The sequence below is a fragment of the Vollenhovia emeryi genome, unplaced genomic scaffold (genome assembly GCF_000949405.1).
Source record: "Vollenhovia emeryi isolate VEMERY1.0 unplaced genomic scaffold, V.emery_V1.0 DF939150.1, whole genome shotgun sequence".
Taxonomy (NCBI): Eukaryota; Metazoa; Arthropoda; class Insecta; order Hymenoptera; family Formicidae; genus Vollenhovia; species Vollenhovia emeryi.
This window is the reverse complement of record NW_011967216.1, coordinates 1,745,969-1,771,088: the sequence shown is the minus strand read 5'-3', so window position 1 is coordinate 1,771,088 and position 25,120 is coordinate 1,745,969. Positions and strand designations below refer to the sequence as shown.

At 43.6% G+C, this 25,120-nt stretch overlaps 3 protein-coding genes across 5 annotated transcripts; 1 reads left to right on the top strand and 2 right to left on the bottom strand.

Annotated features, from left to right (window-relative positions):
- Positions 1-1,461: 1,461 nt before the first annotated feature.
- Positions 1,462-18,640, bottom strand: LOC105565646 (sorting nexin-8-like). Of its 2 annotated transcripts, XM_012019012.1 has the most exons (9): positions 18,284-18,640; positions 16,953-17,080; positions 6,737-6,869; positions 4,191-4,381; positions 3,909-4,026; positions 3,309-3,768; positions 2,887-3,103; positions 2,421-2,609; positions 1,462-2,117 (listed from the first exon to the last, which is right to left on the bottom strand). In XM_012019012.1, the coding sequence occupies exons 1-9, from the start codon at positions 18,306-18,308 to the stop codon at positions 2,034-2,036; spliced, it is 1,545 nt and encodes a 514-aa protein (XP_011874402.1). In that variant the 5' UTR covers positions 18,309-18,640; the 3' UTR covers positions 1,462-2,033. The 2 variants fall into 2 exon arrangements, with proteins under 2 accessions (XP_011874402.1, XP_011874403.1); XM_012019013.1 differs by lacking the exon at positions 18,284-18,640 and having other exon boundaries at positions 4,191-4,428; positions 16,953-17,030.
- Positions 18,641-19,786: 1,146 nt separating this feature from the next.
- LOC105565645 (UPF0193 protein EVG1 homolog) lies at positions 19,787-21,903 on the bottom strand. The gene is made up of 5 exons (XM_012019011.1): positions 21,213-21,903; positions 20,774-20,904; positions 20,606-20,702; positions 20,366-20,509; positions 19,787-20,157 (listed from the first exon to the last, which is right to left on the bottom strand). Exons 1-5 carry the CDS (start codon positions 21,307-21,309, stop codon positions 19,928-19,930), a joined length of 699 nt encoding a protein of 232 aa, XP_011874401.1. The 5' UTR covers positions 21,310-21,903; the 3' UTR covers positions 19,787-19,927.
- Positions 21,904-22,628: 725 nt separating this feature from the next.
- Positions 22,629-25,043, top strand: LOC105565643. Of its 2 annotated transcripts, none has more exons than XM_012019009.1 (6): positions 22,629-23,016; positions 23,309-23,434; positions 23,516-23,690; positions 23,801-23,886; positions 23,967-24,102; positions 24,179-25,043. In XM_012019009.1, exons 2-6 carry the CDS (start codon positions 23,354-23,356, stop codon positions 24,370-24,372), a joined length of 672 nt encoding a protein of 223 aa, XP_011874399.1. In that variant the 5' UTR covers positions 22,629-23,016; positions 23,309-23,353; the 3' UTR covers positions 24,373-25,043. The 2 variants fall into 2 exon arrangements, with proteins under 2 accessions (XP_011874399.1, XP_011874397.1); XM_012019007.1 differs by having other exon boundaries at positions 23,306-23,434.
- The last annotated feature ends 77 nt before the right edge of the window (positions 25,044-25,120 follow it).

The window sequence follows — 25,120 nt, the reverse complement described above, 5'->3', positions numbered from 1 at the left end:
TCCGACGATTACAATATATTCAGGATAAATTTTGAGAGAAAACTCTCTCCGTGTACCTAACTCGGGGGAAAGAAAGGATTTGCACGGTTCGTTGCAAGGAGAAATACTGTATCTTTTTTTTAAAGACAATTCAAGGTACTTGGATATCCGTTCGACGTGTATTAGCTAGTGTTACGCGAGGCCTCCGACACAAGTCGTTTCACGAAGAAATGTCGGAGGCACAACGTTACTTCCACCCGGGTGAAACTCGAACGCGTTACTCTCTCGACGGTCCCGGGGTACGTGGAAGAGAAAGGGTCGGTTAACCGCCTTTAATCTAAAATGCTGGACGTTCAAAGAGCATTACGCGGCCGCCGACCGTCGCGCTGGACGAGCGAGGATGCTCGATGAAGCTTTTAAGGACCTTATTTCGAATTGATGTGCGCGCGGATACGACTCATTCGGCCGGCCCCGTTTACGGCGCCGCCAGCTCTGCGTGTCGTCAGCCCTTACAAATTGCCACTCTGACGACGTAGTAATAATTAACGTTTCGCGGTACCTTAACGTAATACGTGTTTCTCCGCGCTATAAATCGAGCGTGGAGAATAAGAGCTACGTCGAGGGAAAGTTCCATGAAATTTCGTGCTGTTTTTGTTTTCTCAATTTGAACATTTCATCTGAAATCAAATGTCACATAGTGATGTAAAATGCGTAAAATAATAAATTCATCGGAAATTCTAAATCTTTTAACAATGTTCACCAAAATCTTTAGACGAGATCCCCGTGCCGACATCTGTGACGTTGCGGCCAAAGCTGGTACAGCGGGCTATGTTACCCCCGAAAACGAAGTACTCGTACATCTTGCAAATCCGCTGTTTCGAATTCGAGCCATGTAACGCTGTGGCGATCGCGCGTAAATAAATTATGAAAAAATATGCTGTTTGCCCGCAGCATTATGAATTTATTATAGCGGACCGCCATTATAACGTTACTTCGTCGATAACAAGCGCATTACTTTCGATCTTTTGCCGCCAACAAATATCTCCGCATTAAATATTCGCTGAGGTAATCACCGCGCTGAAATCATTTGATCTAGAAGAACAATGAAAACGTGGTTTTATAATAACAATATATTTCATCACCGTTATATTATAAACATGAGTATCATGCAAGAGGTCTCGGAATTATCGTTGATTTGTGGATTTCATAATTCTTGATGACTTTCGAATTCAGTTTCTCTCCCTTAGGAAACTTGCTTGGATATCGCATTTGAACATTTTTATGTCAAATGTCTCGGCAGTAAAATTATAAGCGTAAATTAACATAACGTTTACTCGAATGAAATTAACGATAATTCTGATGCTGGCTCTAATATATACGTAATACACGGAGAGAATATCCACGGTCAACGTGGCACGCATAAAAGATTCTCAGACTGTCCACGTGTGTATATGAAATGAATATAAATTCTCTTGCAAAATGTTCGAGTTACACATGTATTTACAATCGCATAGGCACTCGTCGCGCATCGATGCGACGCGCGTATATACAACCTACAAGTTCTTATGTACATAGCAATTTAATAGTTATTAGGGAATTAGAAATATCGTACGCTGGTCCATAAAATATATTAAGTACACAACAGGGAATGTTTAAAACTTAAACGCGCTATACATATTCGAGACTTTTATCATTATATAATAAGAGATAAATATCATACGTGATATTTAATCGCTTGATAATCAAGGGATACACAAATGCTGTAAGAATCTATGTAATCAGACAGATATAGAATCTATACGTAGATACAGCCATAGACAAAATTATTAGACACTAATAATTTTGTCAATGGCTGTAGTTATAGAATCTATGTGATCAATATGGAACGGCTGGACGATTTTGCACGTCTTCCTTGTTCCTGTCTTCGACAATTGTCATCATGTTCGACCACAGTGTCATCATGTTTACTAAGATTTGTATACAAGTTTCAGTTATCAATTATTTGGCATCGCTATGATCTGTCGTGACGTGTACGAAACTTTGCTACTCCTGTGCTATCCTCCATTGGACCCGCTTGCTAACTTCTCGGGCAAACACTTTGTAATCGTCGGTTCGATTAGTTTCCACACTTCAGCCAACTGTAAACAAACGTTTGCATCAGCAATTTCCATCGTAAATCCGACGATGTATGCGTGTGTGTTCTAGTACTAAAGATATTTGCATAGCACGTACGTAGTGGAGAACAATATAGCGCAGTACATACAGTGGGGTTGTACCGCGAAAAGAAAATAAAGAGGAAAGGGTTTCCCTCAGATACGAGTATCAAAAAACATTGTGCAACAACTCACCGTGACCTCTTCGTTTCGTTCGTTTGCAAAATGAACACGTTTGTTAATTAGTAAATAATGTAACTGGAGTTACCGAGGATCGGTGATATTTACCTCGGAATGCCCGCGAATCTGCACGCTCACGAGGCTCTGCAGCACAGTGGCGAGTATCTCCAGATGCGCGTGAACGAGCTGGGTCTCCATGTGCAGACAGAGCAGCGAGAAACAATTCCTCAGCTCGACGTTAGCAATCACGGATTCCTGGGAGACCATCTTGTTCTCAAGGTACTCGACGGTGTCGGCCTGGACATACGATAAAATCGCGTGCACTCTTCTCGAAACGAGCGTGCGCCGCGCGTTCGCCAACTATGACGGATTGCGTAAGCCCGCAGGAAGTTACGCTTACTCCTCACAGCGAATCTCCGCGATTTCTCATATTATGCTACTTCAAACTCGGCGAGTAATTATACAATTGCGACAACGCGATTGCCGGTTAAATTACCGCGTCGATTATAGTCCGCGCGATGAGCGCGGGAGAGTCACGGTTAATAAATCTTTAAATCGTTAAGTAGGCACGTACGTCGGTACCGCGAATAACTCCTTGCATTTGCCGCTTCTTGAGAGACAGCATCGTAGACAGAGCGCGTTGGTGATCGGCGCTGACGCCTCGCTCGTGTCTCTCGCACAACATCCTGTGCGCGACTAAAATGTCGAGCAGGAGATTCAGCCTCTCGCATACCATGGTCTCCTCCCGCACCGCCTGTTGGAGGGCTCTGGTCGACAGCAGGTTGAACTCTCTAAAAATTTTTATCCTACATTTAGAAGCAATCGCGAAAGCTTAACAACTAAATTCCTCTGAAGCGTGAAAGCCGAAAATGAACGGTTGTATCGTAGGCGATAACGTAGAATCTCGAGCATCTTCGTTATCGAGATGTAATTCTTGAGACGACAAAAAGCAACGATACGTCGCACAAACTTCTCTTATCGATACTGGATTCTTACTTGGAGATTACGTGAAAGCCTTTCTTCATGTCTTGCCAAAGGCTGGAACTGCCGGTGATCCAGGTAGCGGTGCCGTGCTGTTCCGCGGCCAAAGTGCTCAGCTGATTGCCAAGCTCAGCCATATCCACCGCGTAATTGTGCGACCTGAATGCCAGGCTGTCGGCGATGTGCTTCAATCGGGAGATCCCGAGGAGTATCACGCGTATCTGATCGCGGCTGTTTGCGAACTCGGTCAGCGTCTCGGGCGGCATCAGCTCCTTCGCCCTCGACGACAGCTCGGACGTGGCAAATTCGTCGGGCACGCGCCTGAATACCTCGCGGATCTTGTGCTGCGTCTCGTCGCCGGTGTACGTGAAGAAAAATTGCACGATGGGGTCCTCGCTGACCACCGGGTGGCGAGCGATCAGCGTGAGAAACCGCAGCAGAGAGCGCCGCCTCTCTTCGAGAAATTGCGAGTCCGCTGCAACGGGGCGAGATGAAAAAAAAAGCCTCTTCGAGAACTCATTTTTAATTGTAACGTTGTTACGACTACGTGATGGACACTACGAAATTATGTAATGTCTCTCGAGTGCATATTAACAATTATGCATGCGTGTTTACCTCCTACAATTTTCTTCGGTGGTAACTTGGGAATCAGTCTGTAGGGAAACCGGGCTAGGAGGAGGTCGTACAACGACACGAAGTCATTGTAACGCCTGTAGACCACAGAATTGAATCTCTAAAAACATGAAATTCATCCGCGTGAGGTTCACGTTCCCCGTCACGGCGTAATTCTCTTATTCGCCACGATAGAATTGAGATAAGGTTTTATTAAAGCAATCTAAATAATAGCGCTACGTCCGTTCGTGCCTCCACGGACGGAAACGCGAGCCTCGACAATACCTTGCTGGTGACTTGATACTCCACGTGCTTCAGGAAGATGCCCTTCTTCTCCGGCACGAGGTTGACCTCGATACTGTCCAGATTACAAATGTCCGAGAACGTATGATTCAGCTTCGCGGGATTGCCCCGGTGCAGCCTCTGCGCCAGAAGCGTCACTTCCGACAGGTCTCCCAGAGCGGGGACGGGCAATTCTGCGAATAAGAAGATCCTCTCGAGCGAAGGACGCATTTTCCGACAGCTGCCAACCGGGCGCATTTAGCGTAGACGACAGTTGCACAATTACTTAGTAGCAATAGAATTTGATTGATATACATTAAGTTCCTTCAACGAATAAAGGCGGTACGACACCGAACGTTTCTGGGCTTCGAGGACGTGGCCCCTTTTCTAACTTCATCTCTTCGTAGTTTTTAACCCTTTGAAGTATGATGGCAACGTTACCACCTCAACTTCTTAACTTTTTGGCCATTTCATTCCTAGTTAACGCATTTAGGTCGGGTTTTTGTATTTTTTGGATATCTTAGCAATGAAAAAACATTGAAATATATTTCACTTTGTGTGTTTAAAATTCAGTTCGATATCTAGAGACGCAGTAGCGTCTCGCGCCAAGTATATTGTTTTTCTAAAACCAAGTATACTTTTTTCTAAATAAGATACAGAAGTGATATACAATACATACAGCCTTCCGTGAGCACGACGCTACAGCGTATCGTTTACTGGAACGCTTTTTAAGATATGAAACAGATGAAAAGTCATTCTTTCACGACTATTTACAGTTCGTCTTGTCAATATGTTTGTTCTTCTGGTTTCAAATGTACTTTACGCTTTTCTGTGAAAGTAAAATTCGCGAAAGATTTAATTCAGCAAAAGTTTGGTTACATAAGAAAAACTGATTGAAAAGCACACTCTTTAATATTTACTTCGTCTTATCAATATCTTTGCTCCCCTTGTTTCAATTGTTCTTTTTTTTATGCTGCGAGTGTCCTAGTCTCTTTCGTTATTCCCGTCCTTGTCATGCACGAACAGATATAATCATAAAACACTAGATCCGGTTACAATTCCTGCGGCCTCAATACCGCCGAGTCAGATCCGTCTATTTTCGCGGTGCCGTTGCTATTTCGGCCGACAAATAAAAACGAAATTGCGGTAATGAATCCGTCAATCGTCCAAGTGAGAAGGAAAAAGAACACATCTTCTCTTTCCGTATCTTTTCCGATATGTTCTACTTCGCCGACTTTATTCCGAGACGCGCGAGATCCCGGCATTGTTGCTCCTACGCCCTGGCAAATAATCATCATCGCAACCTCGATAACGAAGGAGTCTCCTGACCCCGCGATACCTTGACTATGCACTTACGTTCCCACAGTTTTACCATTCACGACTCGGCTTTCATAAAGCTGCCTTCGTTCCGTGCATTTATAATTCAACGTTGTGTAATGAGAATAATTATATCGTGCGGCTTCAAAACAAGACACAGATCACAAAGTTATTTTCGCGCTAAGCCGTTATATGCCATTGTATTATAATCCTTTGTTGAGCGAAAAATGCAAGTATTCCTCGAAAGAGCTAAATACGCGATTCCAGCAAAAGTCTAATCCACAACAACAACGCCAATTCTTATGAAGCTATTTTCAAATAGATGTTGAGGGACGAACGTTAGTGAGAGTTACTCTAATTTTACATTGACACAGATTCCTCTGCGAAACAACGTAGTATTAACTTATATAGAACCAGCGTGTATAGAGTGATGAAAAATAAATATTTATAAATAAATAATAATATAAAAGATAATACGTGACACAATGGTAAACACAATGTTGTTGCAGAGCTGCAGCGCAATTTTCTCGAGTCGCGATAGTATGTGACTTTCTAACGATAAGCAAAACTGCAATGATTTTGCTGGTCAATGACTCCGGTAACGCCTACAGGTTTCTTGATACGCTGCTGAAGCACGTATGCGTATTATCTAAACACCTGTCTGATAATAGACTGATTCAAGACCTACTTTCATCGCAGTCTATATACGGACTGTGTTAACGGCACGGAAGTCTGTTTGTATGTATATAGCTTCTCTTGTTTGCGAAGCGAATTACTTAAGCTAAAAGAGATAAAAGAGATACCGCAAGAGAGCCGCTATAAAAAAAAGAGAATACCGAGGCGAGAGTGCAACGTGAACGTTTAATTGTTATCCGCGCTCGGCGAGTTGCCGGTGATTTATTTGACAATTTCATCGGTCGCAATTGTCGTCGTTCAAATTTTTCGTTAAAATCTACACAAGCGTAGCTTTTGAGAATAATCAGACGAAGCCTTTGCTTTATTTAAAAAAAAAATTTCTTGATAAAAGCGCCAAAATTTTTACAAGCTCTTTTTCGTGAATTCCAGAATTTAAAATAATTATTTAATTGTAAGAGCATTTATAGAGTCCTTTTGGCAGATTATTGACAAGACAGCGCACTCGCCAAGCTAAACATTTTGATATTCTTTTATTCAGGGACTTACGCGCCTGATATTTTAACAAATCAAAGGGTGATAATTTGAACTCGACTAACCTTGAGATTCGGAGTTTTCCAGCAGCTTGTCGCTCGGTTGCTTTCCTTGTTGAGCAAAGGCGACGAGCGCGAGACCCTTGTACAGTCCGCTTCTCGTGAGATAACCGGTCTTGCTGTCTACCAGCTTCCATATCTACGGAAGAACAAAGGTGGAATTTTTTTTTTGTGATCGAGCATATATTCTCATTCGAAATAAATAAACGGAAGTGTCGGGAGCACGAGAGGCTGTCCTCTCAAAATCAGCAGGTAACACGTAGCGATAGGAAAGGAAGATACGCGGGGCTCGAGAAAGCGTCGACGGTCGTATACACGGTTGGACTTCGTGCCCGAGTAACGGCACAACAGCGAACTCTCTGTGAGGGAAGCCTAAGGATTAGGCCATAAATGAAAGTAACAGCATTCCGGGGATTTTTCCACCTTGCCGCGCCATTTCGCCTCTACTTCCATCTTCACTCGCGCGTCTCTTCTCCTCGAAGTCCCCGCGCCGCCTCTTCAACCTCTTATCACCGACGTCAAACCCTGGCCTCCTCCCTGGGCCCCTCGCCCGTCCGTACTCAAAGAAACCGCAATGAACGGAGGAGCATGCGAGCGCATGTCAACTCACGTTGAATACAAAAGTGCATCCAGTGGCGTAAAGAGGGAAAAGGACTGTGCTCTCTACCCCGCTGCCTTCTCTTATAATTCGAGGAGATGCGCACACGTTAGCTCCCATGTCTCTAGAGCTGCACAACTTTCGCCAATGAATTATAAAAAAAAATAAATAAATTATAGAACAGATCTTTTGTCAATAATAAATAATAATAAAATCGAATGTACGTGACTTTGTGTCGCTCCTACTTTGACCGGGAAGTGTATCTACGGCTGGCGCTTTGCCGCGATGGAGAAAAAAAGATACGAGCTAGAAAGTGCACGGTCGAAAAGAGCAAGAGAGCCGTCGTCTACGCCACTGCGGGCACCCTTGCTTTCTCGCTGCTCTCTCGAGTGTCGTTAAACCTTAATCGCCAATCAAGCCGGGAGGAAGGCTTGAGACAATAATAGATTCCCTATTCTGGATACGTGCGCGAATCGCGAGTAAACAACGGGAATCGGCGAGCCGTCGCGCGGGCGCGAGAGTCGTGCGCGCACGAGCGCGCGTTCCGTTCTCGTCGGAAGAATACGACAGAGCTCGTAAATAACGAGGGAGGAAATCGGGGAGGAACGTCGGTAAGAGGAGGTATTCGCAGGGAGGAGTCTCTTGCTCGGATAAGAGAAAAAAAAAGGGAATACGGAGAGATGCGGGAGAGAAAGAAAGGGCAGGAGAACGAGGAAAGATCGCTCGTTTGATACAACGTGTGTACAGGTGTGCGGAATGTACGCAAATTCGTTTTAATACGCCACGTAAACAGGTTTGCACGGTGGAAAGAGGCGAGGCAGGTGAGGGAGCGATATCGCACCCGAGAGGACCTTATCTGTCGCGCGCGAGACACGTCCAGGCACTTTGGAATGCCGGGCGCGACAACGCGACCTCATTATTATCGTAACAGTGATATGATAAGATCCAGGAGAAAAGAATAACAACGCTCGTCGCAACATCGAGCGAATATTTTTGCGTAATCGGCTTTAGATTGCGTAATTCAACTCGTTACGACGCACTCGCGAATTGTGTCCGATCGGCGCGGGATTTAGAGCCCGCGACAATTTGAAAAGGAGCGCTCCGCGCGCGCGTGTTTCTGCGGAGGATATTTTTAGAAGGGAGACACGAGGGTGCTCTCGAGGACGTGGGAGTGCGCCGACATTCGTGTCAATACGGTTCGACGCAGCCGCGCGCGGCCCGCGCGAGAGCATCGGCGGCGGATGTGACATCTGCGTAAGAACGCGACGTGAATGAGGCCCTGTGCGTAACGAGAGACCGACCGCGCGCGCGCTCTCTCTCTCTCGCCGTCACGCAAACATCTCTGCGCGCGAGATAATTATGCGCGGCCACTGGAATCGACCGGCGCATCTCATCTCCCGTTTGCGCACCCGAGGCGTGTAATCTGAAAAGACGACGCTCAAACGTCCCGCGTCGCGAGAGTTGTGTGACACGACGGCGACACAATGCGAGGCTGCACGCGCGTGTCCAGTAAACGACGCGCGTCTCGTTTATTCTCGCCAAACCGCTCGAGATAATTTATCCGTACGTTCGATTAATTCGGTAAACAAGTTCGATAAATCGATTCATCTCTCTCGCAAGGTCGTATCTCGGTTTTACGCAATTTTCGCTTTTTCTGCTTAAATGCTCATTTAGGAGCAGAATGAGTGTTTAAATAGAACAACTGGAAATTGCGTAAAATCGAGATACGACCTTGCGAAAGAGGTGAATCGAAACGTTGAAACATTGTGTATTAGTTGGCAAATTTCGAGGAGAGATTAATGAGTGGAAAACGCGAGAAATCGCGTATATCATAAGGTTATTTCCTGTTGCTACACTGGTGAACTAGTGCAATAAATTAGAGTAAGACAAGTATATTTTTTCTCATTCTAGCTTGCTGCACTAGTTCGCCAGTGCAGGAACAGAAAACAAAGCTAATATCACCGAAATAAACGCGCATTGCGGGGAAACGTAAGACGTTTGTTTCAGTGCGGTTTTAACCCTTTGAAGCGTGGTGGTAACTCACGTTACCACCTCAACTTCTTTACATTTTGGCCATTTAATTTCTAGTTAACGCATTTAGGTCAGGTTTTTTTGCATTTTTTCGGTATCTTAGTAATAAAATAGCTTAAAAAAGTTGAGTAGTCTTTAGTATTTATTGTAAAAGTTTTATAATAAAAGAAATATGAAAAAAAACAGCACAATTTTTGGAGAAAAATGCATTATTAACCAAGTTTTTTAAGAGTATTTCTTGAAAACTTTGTACAAAAGGGTTTTCGAGGTTGCTCTTTACGAATCTGATGTCAGATTTTCAAAATGCCAAATGGCCGAATGTGGCGTATGCAAAGTACGTGAAGTTTTTAAGCTTTCAAGTTTTTTCAGCATTTTCATTTGATTACGGTACTTAGGGACTTTTTAGGTCGCTGATTACGAATTCGACGTTTTCATTCAAGACTCGGTATCAGGTGTACAATTGAAAAATAACACTGTATAAATAAAATCTGAAATCGGTAAAATTTTGCGCTATTTTTATATTCTATAAGAATTTTCAACTGGAATATAGATTCCATGGATCCTAATAATATTTCTTGGCATAGTTGAATTACAGTTGAAAGATTTTATTCTGTTAACAAATTAATAAAATTCGCATAGCTCAAATGTGATAAACACAAATTTGAAGGAATAAAGGACTAGGAGCCGTGAGAGGGTGTAAGTGTCTAAACATTTCATTCTAAATTTATTGCGAAAAAATTATTCTTTTAAGTTTTGAATTCCGCCACCTTAAATCTGCCATTTTGAATTATGAAAATCTGATAACGAATTCGTAATAGCGACCCCAAAAACCCGTGTATACAAAGTTTCACGAAAAATGGTTCAATAGAAAAATGTATGCTTCAAAGGGTTAACAGCGAGCGGTTTTCCATATAAAAGTACCATACATTGCGTGCCAATGCGGAAGACGGCAATCAAACGATTTCACCTAGCAGGAAGACGATCCGCGTCGAAACGTACCGGCTGCTGTTGCGCGCCGCACTCGTTTTCAGCGTGCATCGACGTTGGGAACGGACGGATTCAAGTATGCGTGCGGAAGTATCAAGCGCGTACGTTGATCCATCCGCGCTTAATCGAGAGGCAGCGTAAAATTATACGTAGCCTCGGAGCAAATCGTCTCCGCGAAAGCCTGAGACGGGATACGGCTTTATTTTTTTTCTCCTTCCCCCTTTCCATATAAAATGGGAAAGTATTAGAGATTCTTCGCACACATACATACCGCGCTACTTCTCATACTTTTTAGCGACGTTGCGAAGCAAGTTCAGTCCTTTTCGGTGCAAACGCATATTTTAAGGTATTTATTCTAAAACCGTACTTGCGGTGGCTACCAATATTTAGCAATAAAATAAAATAATAGGCTCGCATTACATTAAAAATCGCAGAATAATAGAGATATAAAATATTACATCTGTCCTGCAAGTCTAAATTAGATTTAAAAATGTCACAAACTTTACGATGATGTAATTGTGTCATGTCATTATTGTAAAGGAAGATTGGTATTGGTAATTAACTCTCTTTTAATGCGTTGGAGGCCTAGTCTGTAAACGTTAACGACATCATTACGTGCTTTACGCAGACATAATATACTACAGAAACGCTGCTCAAAGCACGTAATGATATCGTAAATGTTTACAGAACAGGACCCTTAATTTCCCCGCTTTACCAGATCGACGATATTGACATTCATGATTTTAATTTGAATGACGGATCGTCGCCCGAAAAATTTGCGTTATAAATGTTGGGACAACTCGCACGCACAGAAAAAATTTCCGGATCCCATGCACTTCAATGTGCTATTACACTTGAATGTATCATAAAATAGGATCGATATAGCGCCAATCATATTTATTATAGAGAAAGGAATATTTTAATCTTAAATGAAAAATTCTAAAATCTAGAATAAAATGATAGCATGTGTCTTTTGTCGAATATCGTGGTGCCAACTTCGTGCGTTGTAAGACGGAGGGAAAATTTATTCTAAGAATTTATTCTAAGAATTCTAAGAATTCTAAGAAAGAACCTAAACTTACATTTATATGAGTTACTCTTGTCTCAATATAGTAAATAAATCTTTTTTACTTCGATAGAGAAGAATAAGAATTGTTGATTTTATTTCGATATTGTCTTATTTTTATAGTAAATGAGGTTGTGAAAAATATAAATGCGTCAAGAATATTTTTTGTCTCGGTAACAGAAATCCTTTCTGAGGGTGCGTAGCCAGTGGAATTGTCATTCTGCTCGCGACAACGGAACACCTCGGCGCGGCCCTGCGTAATGCTATTTTGATTGTGTTGTTAGCACAATGAACGAGAGACGGACACGGCGAGTGACGCCGCGATGCGACGTGACATTTCTGGGTGTCGCAGAGCCGTACTGACTTTTTCGCGAAACCTTTTGCCAAACAGGTTCTCGCAATTCGCGCTATAAAGTTTCTCGAGGCTCCGCCGTAAATGTCTAAAAATATTGGACGCGAATATTAACATTTCGGCGGAATATCTCTATATCTCGTGAAACTTTAATTGGATGAAACTCTGCGCGGCAATCTTACATTTAGAGTATAAATGTATAAATTAACTCCGGGAAGATAGAAGTGGATGATAAAATTTTTATGCGATTATATTCTTTCACGCAGTTTTCAGCGAGTCGCGTTAACGGAGGTTTAAGCCGCGACCTTAAATTCTGAAAATTACGTAACGCCGGGGATAAAAAAGTTGCTCCGTTAAACTGATTTTGCACAAGAACGACTTAAACTCATTCCTCAAATTCATCAGAGATTTATCTGGCGCTTTATGCGATAGAAATCAGATGTTTCGTTTCGCGCAAGTCGGTCCTCCCGCGCGGTTCAATGCCATTAGCGCGGTGACTTTCCGCGAGATACGCGCGCGTGAATTCCGAGTGTGCGACGTGCAAACGGACGGATGAAAGGTGAGTAGGCCACACGCCGGAGCGCGTCTGTGACGTTGTTGCGAGCGGCAGAGTGCAAACACGACGGTACAATTGACCCTGCCACGTAATCTCGCATCATTATGAAGGGGCGTCCGTGCGCGCTATCATCGACAGGCGTGTTGTTGGAGATGATAAGACTCCGTCGATACGGCGCCTGGAATATTTTAATCGGCATTTAGGGATACGCACAGTCGGCACCAACGACGACTTTCGCAGGAGCGAGACGGAAACGGGACGAACGTCCCGAACTGCGGCGCGAGATAACGACGTAATCGGTTCGCGTCATCGGGACGGAATTACATAACGCGACAGTTAGAAAAATAACCGCCTGAAGAATAACTTCTCTCGATCACCGCGCGAACATTGAATGCAAGCTTCGGACACCTGGAACCTGACGACATGTCGTTAGGCGAAGCTCGAGGGATAAACCGCTGAGGGCATCGTGGTGTACAGATTTCGGGCATTGCTACACGGAGAGAATTCTTCGAGGGGAAAATCGCTGAGGGCATTGTCGTGTACAAATTTGCGGCGTTACTGGGCATTGCTAGGCATTTTTTTGGGCATTAGGCCTTGCTGGCATTATAAAGATAAAATAAGATAAAATAAGATGAAATTTTTCCGCTGAAATGCAGTTACCGATGAAATTTGATTGAAAAACCGATCGCATTGTTCATCGGATGTTGAAATTTAACCGGATATATCCGTTTGTTATTACGCAATTGCATTATCCAATTATATTTAATCGGACAGGTTTCTCAGTGCACTGGGCATTAGTAGGCATTGGTTTACTTGTATGTACATGATTTTGGTCAGCGGTTTACCCCACGGCGAAACTGGATGACGCACCGGAACGAAACCATGCACGATTAGCGGTAACGTCGCGCGAAACGATATGAATATGAGTCATAAATGACGAAGAAGAATACTTGCGAGAGATCAATCGATTTATCGCAAGTTCCTGTGCTGCGTTGAGAGGCGCGATTTAATGATATGCACGTACATTAGATAAAAGTGAAATATCATCGACAGCAGTAATGCTTAGAAATAGCAATTGGCTCATCTATCGCCGTTTAAACGATATATACGCACGGTCGTCAAGATTTTCCTCGACGGAGTAAGCGCGCTAAACACGAGAAGCGCTTCTTCGTAGATCCAGCGAATTATCCTGTCAGTCGCGACGAGGTCCACGCGTTCTCAGACACTCGTCGGTTTTTCCGGCGACGTAATCGCGAAAAGACGCGAGACGGAAAACGCTGGGCGCCTTAACGGGATTACAGAGGACCGGATTATGCAGATCGGCTCAAATTATCCTTTCCGCCGCTCGAATAAGCGACACGCTAGTTCGCGAGAATTTCTTCCCTCCCGACGTCACTTGACGTAAGCGTCGTTTCCCCGATATACGTACTTAATTGTGGCACAATCGACGTTTTCCTACTTTGCGATTACCTTATTCCCGCACGATAAGTACTCGCTTTGCCATGCTCGCGGAGACGAGCTCTGGCGTACATTTAGCCGAATTGCCTGGTTATCTCCGAGTAGAAAGTCGAATAAGGGGGATCGGACTGAATTTTCTTGTTCGTCGCGGGCGATAATTTGAAGAACGATGAAAAGTCGCGGGAGAAAATCTTCGTCGTGCGAGAGCGAGACTGATCGTTCGCGATAAATCTCTTTCGTAAACTCTGGCGTGTTGAGAAATTAAAACACTGCCCGTTTGTTTGTTTAATGTGGCAGTCGAAATCGATAGTCGAAGGTTAATTCGTCAGCTGTAAAATATCAGCAGAAATATAGATTTTACTTGTGGCCCGCGGATGAAATCGATACGCGTTGCAGATCGATATATTGTTGCGAATGTTTCTCCGACCAAATAAGAAAATTAGTATAATATATGAGCATTTATACATATAATAGACCCACCCTATGTAATTATACTTTTATAGTAGAGGAAAGTCAAAGTGTAAAAGGTTCGTGAACACTCCCTCGAAAAGTGCCTTGCAATCCCGAGGGGAGTCAATAAAGATATTATATATGTATGTAGTAGAGCAAAGTTCTCTAATATGAGATAGTAGGTTTTTAATGTCTACATTGGCTCATAAATCTTTTTTCGTAACGATTACACGATCTAACAATTAATTTTCCACTAAACAGATTTCACTCCAAGGACAATAAATTCACGGTGGAATCAATAGATGATGCCTATTAATTTAGCAGAAACTCCGCTATCTCATATTAAAAACATATAAGTGGGCCAATATCACTCACTATTTTAGTGCTTATTAAAATTGTACTAATTGCAAGATAATCTCGTTTCTAATCGTGTAAATATTACATGTTCAAAACATGTTTACTGAAGAAGGAAAGCAACTTTAAAATAAAATAAAAAGAAAACATTTTCATAATTATGTATATAGCCTACTAAATAATGTCAATAAAGTATTAGTTTGCCGTTGAATGGGTGGTGACTTCTGACCCTACACATGTTCTGATAAACAGTAAAATAATAAGAATAATAAAATATTCGCTGCCGATTAATAAATTTCAATAATAATGGCTCCACTGGATCGTAGCAGCAGGAGGCCTATTAATTAATATTAGACCTGCAGTTGAGAACGTGTTAACCGGTTAAAACAACACCCCCTTAAATTAATTAATCAAAACTATTTACATAGTAAGCACACGGAAAACCAATGTAGCTGCCGTAGCTAGAAACTGCACGCGACAACTAAATTTCATTTGTAAAATATGGACCGCTAATATTTAGGTGCGATAGCTAAATATTTTGCTGCAGAGATATGAAGAACGGGCTTCTCACCGCGGTATCTTCTCACGGTATATGCAAAGTACAAATCTCGGTAAATGTTTCGGCAGTCGCAATAGAGCTGCAAACATAACACAAGTGAATTCCTCTTGGGAAAGGTCGCGCGATACGTTAGAAACTGAAACCCGCGAGAACACGGCCGGCCGCGTTTAAACTCGCTATCGGGTTTACTCCACGGTGTAATGTATTTCTTTGTAACAGTCCAACGGAACGCCTTCCACCGCGTTCAGTTTATTTCTCGACGGATTCGCGAGATAAGGAAATAAATGACATTTTTACCGTAATTAGTAGAGAATCAAGCCTCACACGAATCTCTCGAGAACTAACCCATACAGCATGTCTAAAAGACATCTTTGAGTCGTCTTTTAGACATACATAGACGTCTTAAAGATGTCTTTTAGATATATGTTTGCGGTGTTTAGGAAGGTAACTAACTCCAAAAAAACCGAGAAAATTGATGAAATTATAAATTAATCACGTTGCTTTGTAAGATCGGAGCGTTAAAACGTAGAATTAGGTAGTTTGCGAGAAGCAAAATTTATACAGGGTGTTCCAGGGAGAAAGATCAATATTCTGGGAGGTGATAGTATCGATCATTTCAAGCAAAATGTTGATATGAATATATGTCCCATTCCCCACTGTTTCCGAGGTAGAGCTACTCGAATGTCTCGTGTATTTACTTTTTCCTCTACACTTCACTCTCTATCCAAGCCTCATAAACGTCTGCGGGAAGTTACTCTTATACGTCTGTTGACTGTTGTGCCGATAACATTGTAGATATGTTCAACATGCCTCGCATATTCACAAATGTCGAATATGCAGATACGCTGTAAGTTTACGGTTCCTGTGATGTGCTACTGCTGCTGTTGAAGAATACCGTCGACGCTTTCCTACACGCAGAATTGTCAACGATAAATATTAGAATTGTGAATTGTGAACAATAAATGTTAGAAATCGAGGGGGTAAACTGCTGACCAAAACCATGTACACCGATGCCGACTAATGACCAGTGGGCGTTACCTCATCGTATTTTATCTTGTTTTATCTTTTTAGATTTTTATGATGCCCCAGCAAGGCCAAATAACACCCACTAATGGCCCAAAAAATGCCTGCACGGAGAAAATTGTCTCTTAAAATTTATCTTCTTCTTCAAAAAATTCCATATTGTCCCACGATTACATGATTTTCAGGGTAAATTTCCAAAGAAAATTCCGAGGGGGAAACCGCTGACCAAAATCTTGTACACCAATGCGCCCACTAATGCCCAGTGGGCATTACTTTATCTTATTATCCTATTGTACCTTATTTTATCTCATTTTATCCTTGTAATGTCCCAGCAAGGCCTAATGCCCCCAAAATGCCTAATAATGTCCAGTAATGCCGTAAATTTGTGCACCGCAATGCCCTCGGCGGTTTCCCCCTCGTTAAAAGTAGTACGTGGTATTTCTTTATTGTCAGTAATTTTGCAACTGTTATTACATTCAAATAGTTCTGTCTCGGAAACAGTGGGGAATGGGACATACGTTCATATGAACATTTTTGCTTAAAATGACCGATACTATGACCTGCCAGAATATTAACCTTTCCTTCTGGGACACCCTGTAGAGCGTGTAAGAGAATTGTACATTCGTCCCGTGACCGATAAGTCGGAGGTAGAGAATCTACGGCTCATTGCGTTTAAATATTTGGACCGACAGCCATCGGGAGCGGGAAAGAATTTGCCCTAACCGGTCTGTCGAGCATCAAAAGTCACCCTTGACAAACTGGAATGGGATAAAGTAGAAGGGCCGTACCTGATTGATGACGGACCCGGTTAGCTGCGACTTGACCAGCAGGGACCTAAATACCTCGAGCTTCACGTTTCCGCTGGTGGGCGAGCAGACCTTCTCGTAGACTTCTCTGTAGAACGCCGGTATGGAGCCTGGGATTCGTGCGGGAGAGAAACGTGAGAGACAGTGAGAAAGAGAGAAAGAGACAAGGTCTCCCCGACGGAGTCCCGCTCGCTCGCACGCTCGACCGCTGCAACGAGGCCTTCGAGAGCGGCGTTCCTAGCGCGGCTCTATCCGCTCCGCTCTATCCGCGACCGCTCTCGTCGGTCGCGCGTGACGAAATGCCGGGGTACGTACGTGCACGCGTTCGTATCGGCTCGGTCGTCCCGCGAACGAGCGTGCGCTTTCGTTAAAGGGAGCCCGAAGTGACTTTCCCCGCGTTTCTTACGCGAAATCGCTCCTTACGGGAATCGTAACGCGCTGGATTTTCCTCGCGGCGTCCCGACGTCTCGGCGTTCTCCGTTCGCGCTTCAAATTACTTACGCAAACCCGCGCGATCGTGCGGAATCTTTTTTATCATTAAATTACGACGTTGGCTTAGAATTATTCAGATTTTGTCGGAGCGACGATTCTGATCAATTCTGGAATTTAGCCAAGTGCTGGTCAGCGAGTTCTACACTTTTCGAAATTGCGCGCCGCGCAGAAAAGTAAGAGCGGTCAGGAGTGAAGCTGTCGAGGTGAAGTCATCCCCGAAGCGATTGTGAAACGTCTCGCGTGTCATTAGCGTCGCGTTAACACGAGCACGCTAAAATCCCGAACTTCGCTTTTAACGCCAGCGCTCGATAATATGGTACACCCCGATTCGATCGATTCGCGCCCCGTGAAAATCCGAAACTCGGTTTCGGAATGCGGAAATCGGACGGTGATTGTTACCGTTATTGTCGTCGTGGCCAACCGGCCGGGCCGCGCGATCGCATCGCGGATGTCAAGGCGTTCTAAAGATCAGCTGATTACCGCATCCCGGATCCTCCTCGCTGGGAGCGAGAAGACGAGACGCGAGAGGGAGAAAGAGAGAAGGAGGGAGGAGAAGCTGCGTCTGCCGGCGAGCGGAAGGCAAACGAGAGACGTCCGCCCCGACGTGTCCCGTATTCTCATTGCGCTCGCATTGATAAGGAGATCGGGACATCCGGGGGGAGGGGGGGAAGGACAGAGAGAAGGGAGCGACCGCGTTTTCGCGACGCGACGCGACGCGGAGCGACGCGGAGCGACGCTCGGCGACGGGAGAACCGGTTGACCTCGCGGGAGACCTTGTCACGAAGACTGTTACGAGCATCTCGGAGAGGTTCATCATTTACCGAACGACAGATCGGTCGACGCCATGTTGGATCACCCGTGGATCACCCGTGGATCATCCGTGGATCATCCGTGGATCACTCGCGGCGTCGGATGCGATCGGCGGTGAAGAGAGACAGAGATAGAAAGGGGAGAAAAAAATCCGTCAGCCGTCGTCGATCGCCGGGTCGATCGGTGCTCGAGACTGGAGTTCCGGTCGCGCGAGCGCGAACGGTTCCTCGCGATCAGGTCGCACGCACTCGCGGCACTCGCAAACGTGTACGACGTTGCGACACGTCAACTGCGGTGACGGAACGCGCGTGCTATAAAAAAAAGACACCCACACAACACACGCTGTCGCCGCGCGGCGGAAGACTGGCGTCGGCGGCGACGGCGACGGACGGGACGCCGATCCTCGTGCTCGCGCGATCGCGGCGTCCCGCCGCGGAGTCCGCGCGAAGCGACGCGCCGAGCGTTAACTTTACGGAGCACGCTGCGATGTTTACGTTTACGCGTATGAAGCGCGAGAGTAAACGCGTGCCGTGGCACGCGTGCGCTTCATTAATGTATCCTCCTTGTTTTCTTTTCTTTTGCACTCTTAATCAGGAAGCGACAGTTTTATGGAAACTTTAGGGCCTGGGCAGAATGGCTGTTTTATACTCTTAAGACAGTCTTAAGATAATGTTTTATGCTTTACGTCTTTGTCTTGAGGTAACGCACAATAACAGCCATTCTGCTCGACGGTAATCCGATAGGTTTATTATTTTGATATTTCAAAGTCGAAGAGAGCTCTGCAAGAATGTAAAAACCGTTTGTACCATGCACGAACGAAATTAATGAATCTATCGAGATACAAAGATTATTTTTATTCCGAAATCGCAGAATTGCAGTAAGCCTTGCATTTGCGCACAAACACCTTTCGATTCAAATGCAGATTTAAGATTTTTATTTTCATTGCAAGAAAGTAATTGCAAAGCAACGATTCGTTACTTTTTGAGTTACTGTAACTGTAACGCGTTACTTTTCAGAATTGGTAACTTGTAACTGTAACTAATAGATACTTTTATAAGGTAACTTTTCCAACCCTGCATATATGGAAAATGTATATGTATCTACCTGTGCCTAAATTCTTACGGGAAGGCATCAGTGATTTCAAGTGTACAAACAAAACTGTTAATAAAACTTTCGATTTCTTAAAATAAGATCAACTTTACAGTAGCTGGAAACTACATATATTGGTATACCACGAGTCAAATTAATAAATTAATAAATTATCTATATAATTAACCATATAAAGAGTGTTTCTGGATGTAAATAAGAGCACAATGATAACAATATGTGTAAAATATAAAAAAAAATAAAAAGGAAGAAGAAAAAAATGAATCTCTTGATGAAATTGGCATGTATCTTTTTAAAAAATTCACATCAAATATGAAGATGATATTTTACGGAATAAAATTATAAATCTAATACTACAAACAATTTACTTACGATCAGGCAATTGAATCATATTGGTTGACATAATCTTTTACGTTCGTGTTTGTAGAATTTATTTGTGGCTCATCCGACGATTGAAATATGATAGAAATATTGACTGATACTTGATACACACAATCCGATCTACTCCACGTAATTCAAGTATAGATTACATTAATGAAAAAGGGAATTCAATTCTCCCCTGGTTCAGTCAGCGGAAACAATTTCGACGACGGTCTGTCTTCGTGCTCGAGTCGACAAATCTCTTTTCGCAGCTCGTTGGACGTTTGGCTGTCCAGCGACTCGATCAGCCGTATTTTCTGCGCTATCTCCTGCTGTATTATGGGCCGATACTTCTTCCCCATTCTGAGACTTTCCATGTCGCGCAAGAAATCCATTCTCTCGCGGATCCCTCGAACCACTATGAGAAGCAGAACGACGTAATTTTTTGTCACGACACCCAGTTTTCAAGAAACGCGCATTACAAAACTCTATTTTAAGATGCCCCGCAGCTTGTACGATTGTCGTAAATACTGACAACTTTTCGAGAAAAATAGAATTTTTCCAACGAAAGGTCCTACGATTTCATACGCCACCACGTAGGTAGGCGAGAGACTGTGGTAACTTACAGTCACTCAGAACATCCGCGTTCTCCGCTATTTTCGGCTCTCGTTTAGCCCTGTGAAGGATTTTGGGACCGTGAGGAGTCTCCGGCATGTCCCTCCCATAAGCCATCATGCACGCCAAGTGACGTTTTTGTTTCTCCTTGTTGGCTAATTTGCGTGAAATTCATGCCATTCAATGATGCGCGTTTTATATTTTCGGTTACTATCTCGAAGAAAAGTATTGCAATTATTTCTAATCATTACGTAAGGGCGCTGTCCTCCTGTACTGTTCCCTCTCGTAGGCGCCGCTGCTTATAATTGTATCCTGCGAACGCCTCCTCCAGGCACTGGGAAATTTAACCTAACGAAAAATGCTAGAGAATATTATCTTGAAATTCATTTCCACAGAGCTCTCTACGTTGCGATATTTACTTGATAGTCTTCAGCTTTATCTTTCGCTCTTTTTGTCCTGTCGATGGAAGGCGGCAAGGACTCACCCTTGTCTACCGCTTCCTGGATCGTTTTCCTCTGCAGCATCGTTAGCTTGGATTCCTCCATTAACACTAACATTTAATATTTATCAGACGTTAAGAATTGGACAGGACAGCAATTTGGATTTCTTTTTTACGAAAAGCTCGATATATATTTAAATAAAATTCATAGGGCTCTGATGTGAAATCACAGATACGAAGAAATAAAGGATATAAGAGCCAAGACGGACGTTAGTGTCTAAATAATTTTAATTTTTTAATTTATTGCGAAACATTAACGAAACACTAACAAATCCGTAGTGACTCTTACTATATATCCTTTATTACTTTGTATCCATATATTTAACACGCGTCGAAAATATTGGTTACTATTTACTTACGCCTAATGAGATTTTTCGTTTCCTCGCTGTATTTCGCTCTCGGGGGATTGTGAAACGCGCCTACCCCCAAACCGACCCTCTGATACTTTCGCTCCATCGGTTCCAAAATCGCGAATTCCCTCCGAGCGACGTGCGCGATCGCACGCTAATTGCAAAACGGACTGTCCCGAGCGTTGCGGCCCTTGCGGCTCGCCAAAAGCGACAATCACGCATTCAACGGATTCAACCCCCTCGTAATCTACTATTCCGGGACGCGACGTCGCGTTTCTATGACTACTTGGAAAGATGACTCAACTCGATCGAACTAACTTTCAGATTAGATCGAAATCGCAGGCCATTAGTGTCAGACCCGCGAGTGGGTCTGATAATTTCTGCAGCGGTTCGCAAATCCGCAATCGAAACTCGCTCGAATTCGCACAAATTTGGAAATTCAAAAAGAATGGAAATTATGCGACTATTATAATTGCTGCACTTTTAGATTTTTTGGGATAAATCTTTTTATGTTGAAATTTCGGATTTATAACTTTTATATCTGGATCCGGATATTTTAGGACAATAACAAATTCGGAATCCTCTTGCATGTTGAATTTCTTTGTTATATTAATGTCTTTTTTATTGTAAAATATCTAGTGCTCTTAAATTTCAAATATAAGTCAGATAAGAACATTTACTTTGTCGCAACCTACTCTATCTTTCCTTCCAGCTCTGTTTTTGAAAACGCGATTATCTCGACACTCGAACAATGTTCTTCAAATTAATCTTTTTATAATATACCCAGGGTTGGGAAGTGAACTCGTTACTAGTATCGAAGTTACAGTTATAGCTACTGTTTTTTGGTGACTTCAACTTAACTTCGTTACTTTCTCTTTGTCTGTAACTGTAACTTAACTTAGTTACATTATAATAGTTACTTTATATATTTTTTAAACTTCCATAGATCGCGCTAGGTCTTGCATTTGTGCATAAACGCCTTTATCGGTGCTTTACAATTCAAATACAGAGTTTGATATTTTTAATTTCATTGTAAGCAACTAACTGCAAAATAACGATTCATTACTTTTTGAGTAATTGTAACGCGTTACTTTTCAGAATTGGTAACTTGTGACTGTAACTAGATACTTTTATAAAGTAACTTTCCCAACCCTGAATATACCTAATCTTTAAATTAGATGCGTTCACGTTCAGTTAATCGTTACAAAGAATAGAAGTGAAAAATAAAACCATTGCCAACTATCGAGGCTTCGAAGTCTGCTGATCGGACCTAATTAAATCGGCAGGTTCGATTTAAAAAGAATCACGATCGCGACAAGTCATGCGATTAAAGGCAAACGCAACGCGCGTAAATGACCAAACGGTCAGTCCGGAACGGATGCACCCCGAGTGATGCGGTGGCGCGTGCGCGGCCGTCCTCAACCCCTCCTCGGAGCCACGAAGAAGCCACCCTCGCGTTCTGCGCGTCGCAAGCGCCCCGGCGAGATCGACCCCGAGACGCGCTATTTTTTCCGCCACATTTTCTCGCCCCCGTCCGCGACCGCCACGGGGTTTCGCGAGAGCGAGAAGACTCGTCGCCGATAACCCGGGACAACGGAAGCCGCCGAACCCGCGGACCGCCGAACCCCAGCGTCCCGTCGTCGCGGTGTGTGTCACGGAAGAAGTTATTGATTCCTATCGCGGAGCCGCGGACGGTGGTGGTTCGTCGAGCACACCTGCGGCGGTGGTGGTTCGGAGCACACCTGCCGCGAGGGTGAACGGCGACGTGCGTTTCACCTACTTTCGTCACCGCTGCGACTTCGATTGCTTTAAGGTGCGTCCCGACGCCGCGCGTCGCACGGAGGGTTGCCAAGGGGTGGCCTGATAATCGGTTAAATTGTCGAGCTCGGGAACGTGATCCGATGTGTTCTCGTCGCGCTATTTTATTTTATAAAGAAAAGACGTCCGCGCGATTTCTAGTACATTACAAACTCGCTGCTTCGGAAACCTACTTTATTATTTGACAACCTGTATCTCTTAGATTAGAATGATTTGACTAAGTTGTAATAACGCGTCAATTGCCATATTTATGAATTGTGGGAAATAATTGACTATCCTTTCAGAAGAGCTTGAAGAACTAGTGTGATCTACGTTAATTCTCAGAAGCCAAGATGAAGATCGGACTGTTGAAGAACTTCCTGCACTATTTCAACCTGCGGCAGGGCACGATACTAATCGCCATATTCCAATTGGTAACAGGAACCTCTGTGAAATCTATTTCGAGCAATTGATCTTAAACTGAGTATATAATTTATGTCAAATAAATGTCGCAGTTTTCGTCCGGATTCAGTATGATATTCTTCATTCTGGCTCTGGCGCACGCAGTGGGGATTCAAGAAATGGTGGTGAGAGACACCGAAGACGCCCTCGAAAGGGAGGCCCTGGAGGAGATATCGTCCAATCATCTCAATACGAAAAAGATGGATCTCGCGCATAACAACGCAAACGGTTATTAATCTTTGCATTCACACAAAAATCATGCACGCAAAAAAAAAGAGAGAAAAACTATCCCTCTTGTGACGTATAAGTTTCGAAAAGGTATTTTTGTGCATTTGCAGAAATGGTGTACGCGATGTACTGCGGCCTCGTCATCACGGTTATCCACTTCATCTCTACCGTGTTTCTTCTCTACGGGGCTCTGACGGTAAACGAAATCGCTTGAAAGGATAATCAAAAAGATTAAGGCCCTTTTCATCTACTAATCTAACGATACTCTATTTTTAGAACAATCGTCATTTTATGGCACCTTGGATGATGGTCAAGATCACTATTATATCAGCCCTAGCGATCTCACTGTTCCTGGTAGAGGAGGATTGCCCTTTCCTCGCTACTCTAGGCGGACGAGCTGGTATTTGCGAACGTAAGTTAAAGTTTAGAATTTTATCATATAAAATATTGATCGTTACTTTTATTAAGAGATTGCGTACTATTTTCAGGTCTAATCGGCTTTTTCCTGATAATCATGAGCTTTTACGTCTGGTTCGTGGTGTACAGCACTTATAAGAGCCTCGAGACGAAGAAAGGGCTTACGCACGAGATACACAGTATGAAGAAAAAGTACGCAGTGCCCGTACCGCCGGAGGTACCGAAGGCGATCCAGGTCTCGGTGAATAAACCCTACGAACTTTAAAAAAAAACTCATGAGATAACAATGGAGAATTTATTCGTCGAGGACGGAAAAGTCCTCGTGGCGTTGCGGAAACCGCAAGATTCGATCGCGACGAGCGTAGATGCATTTTGTGGGGAAAAAAACATGTACTTTCGGACAAGTCCGGAAATTGGGACGGCAATTTAGAGGTGCAAAAACGTGAAATAAAAGTGCATTATCTCGAAAATGAAAAATTGATAGCAGACGAGAGATTTTGTACTAAGAAGTGTATCGCACGTAGGATGGGATAAACGAAAAGATCTTACTGTGTAAAGCTCAAGAGGACCCGCAAGCAGCGCGCTTCTCATATTTAAACGTTTCTCCTCGTTACATTGTTCAATGCCTCGTTAAACGTTCACGCATGCTCCTTTACGTTCGTGCGTTAAGACGGTTCTTCAATGCGACGCACAGATACTAGTGTTTAGGTCGTTGAATAAAAAAAACTGGATGTCCACCGTACGCTTACATGCGACACACATGCGTTGGAAATTCTGGATTTCCACTCGTCAGAATTCTGACGGTTAAAAAGTATCACGATTCCAAGAGTAATCTGTCTTTCTCTCTGCGAGTGTGCACTTCCCTTCACGCGCAAGACTGAATTAAATTTTTCTTTTTTAAGCGAGTGAGTTATCTTCTCGGATAATTTGCGGTCGGTAGATCGACGACATCGAAAACGTTGTATGTACGTGAATTGTAGACTAATTTATTAGAGAGAAATAGGGCGGGGCAG

Coding starts and splice junctions, on each gene's coding strand:
- LOC105565646 (XM_012019012.1), bottom strand. CDS start 18,308: ATGGCGTCGACCGATCTGTCGTTCG. Junction 17,081..18,283: donor GTCGACCGATCTGTCGTTCG/GTAAATGATGAA, acceptor CACGAATCCCAG/GCTCCATACCGGCGTTCTAC. Junction 4,027..4,190: donor AGTATCAAGTCACCAGCAAG/GTATTGTCGAGG, acceptor TCATGTTTTTAG/AGATTCAATTCTGTGGTCTA.
- LOC105565645 (XM_012019011.1), bottom strand. CDS start 21,309: ATGGAGCGAAAGTATCAGAGGGTCGGTTTGGGGGTAGGCGCGTTTCAC. Junction 20,703..20,773: donor ATAAAGCTGAAGACTATCAA/GTAAATATCGCA, acceptor ATTTTTCGTTAG/GTTAAATTTCCCAGTGCCTG. Junction 20,510..20,605: donor CAGGAGGACAGCGCCCTTAC/GTAATGATTAGA, acceptor CACGCAAATTAG/CCAACAAGGAGAAACAAAAA.
- LOC105565643 (XM_012019009.1), top strand. CDS start 23,354: ATGAAGATCGGACTGTTGAAGAACTTCCTGCACTATTTCAACCTGCGG. Junction 23,691..23,800: donor CGCGCATAACAACGCAAACG/GTTATTAATCTT, acceptor GTGCATTTGCAG/AAATGGTGTACGCGATGTAC. Junction 24,103..24,178: donor ACGAGCTGGTATTTGCGAAC/GTAAGTTAAAGT, acceptor TACTATTTTCAG/GTCTAATCGGCTTTTTCCTG.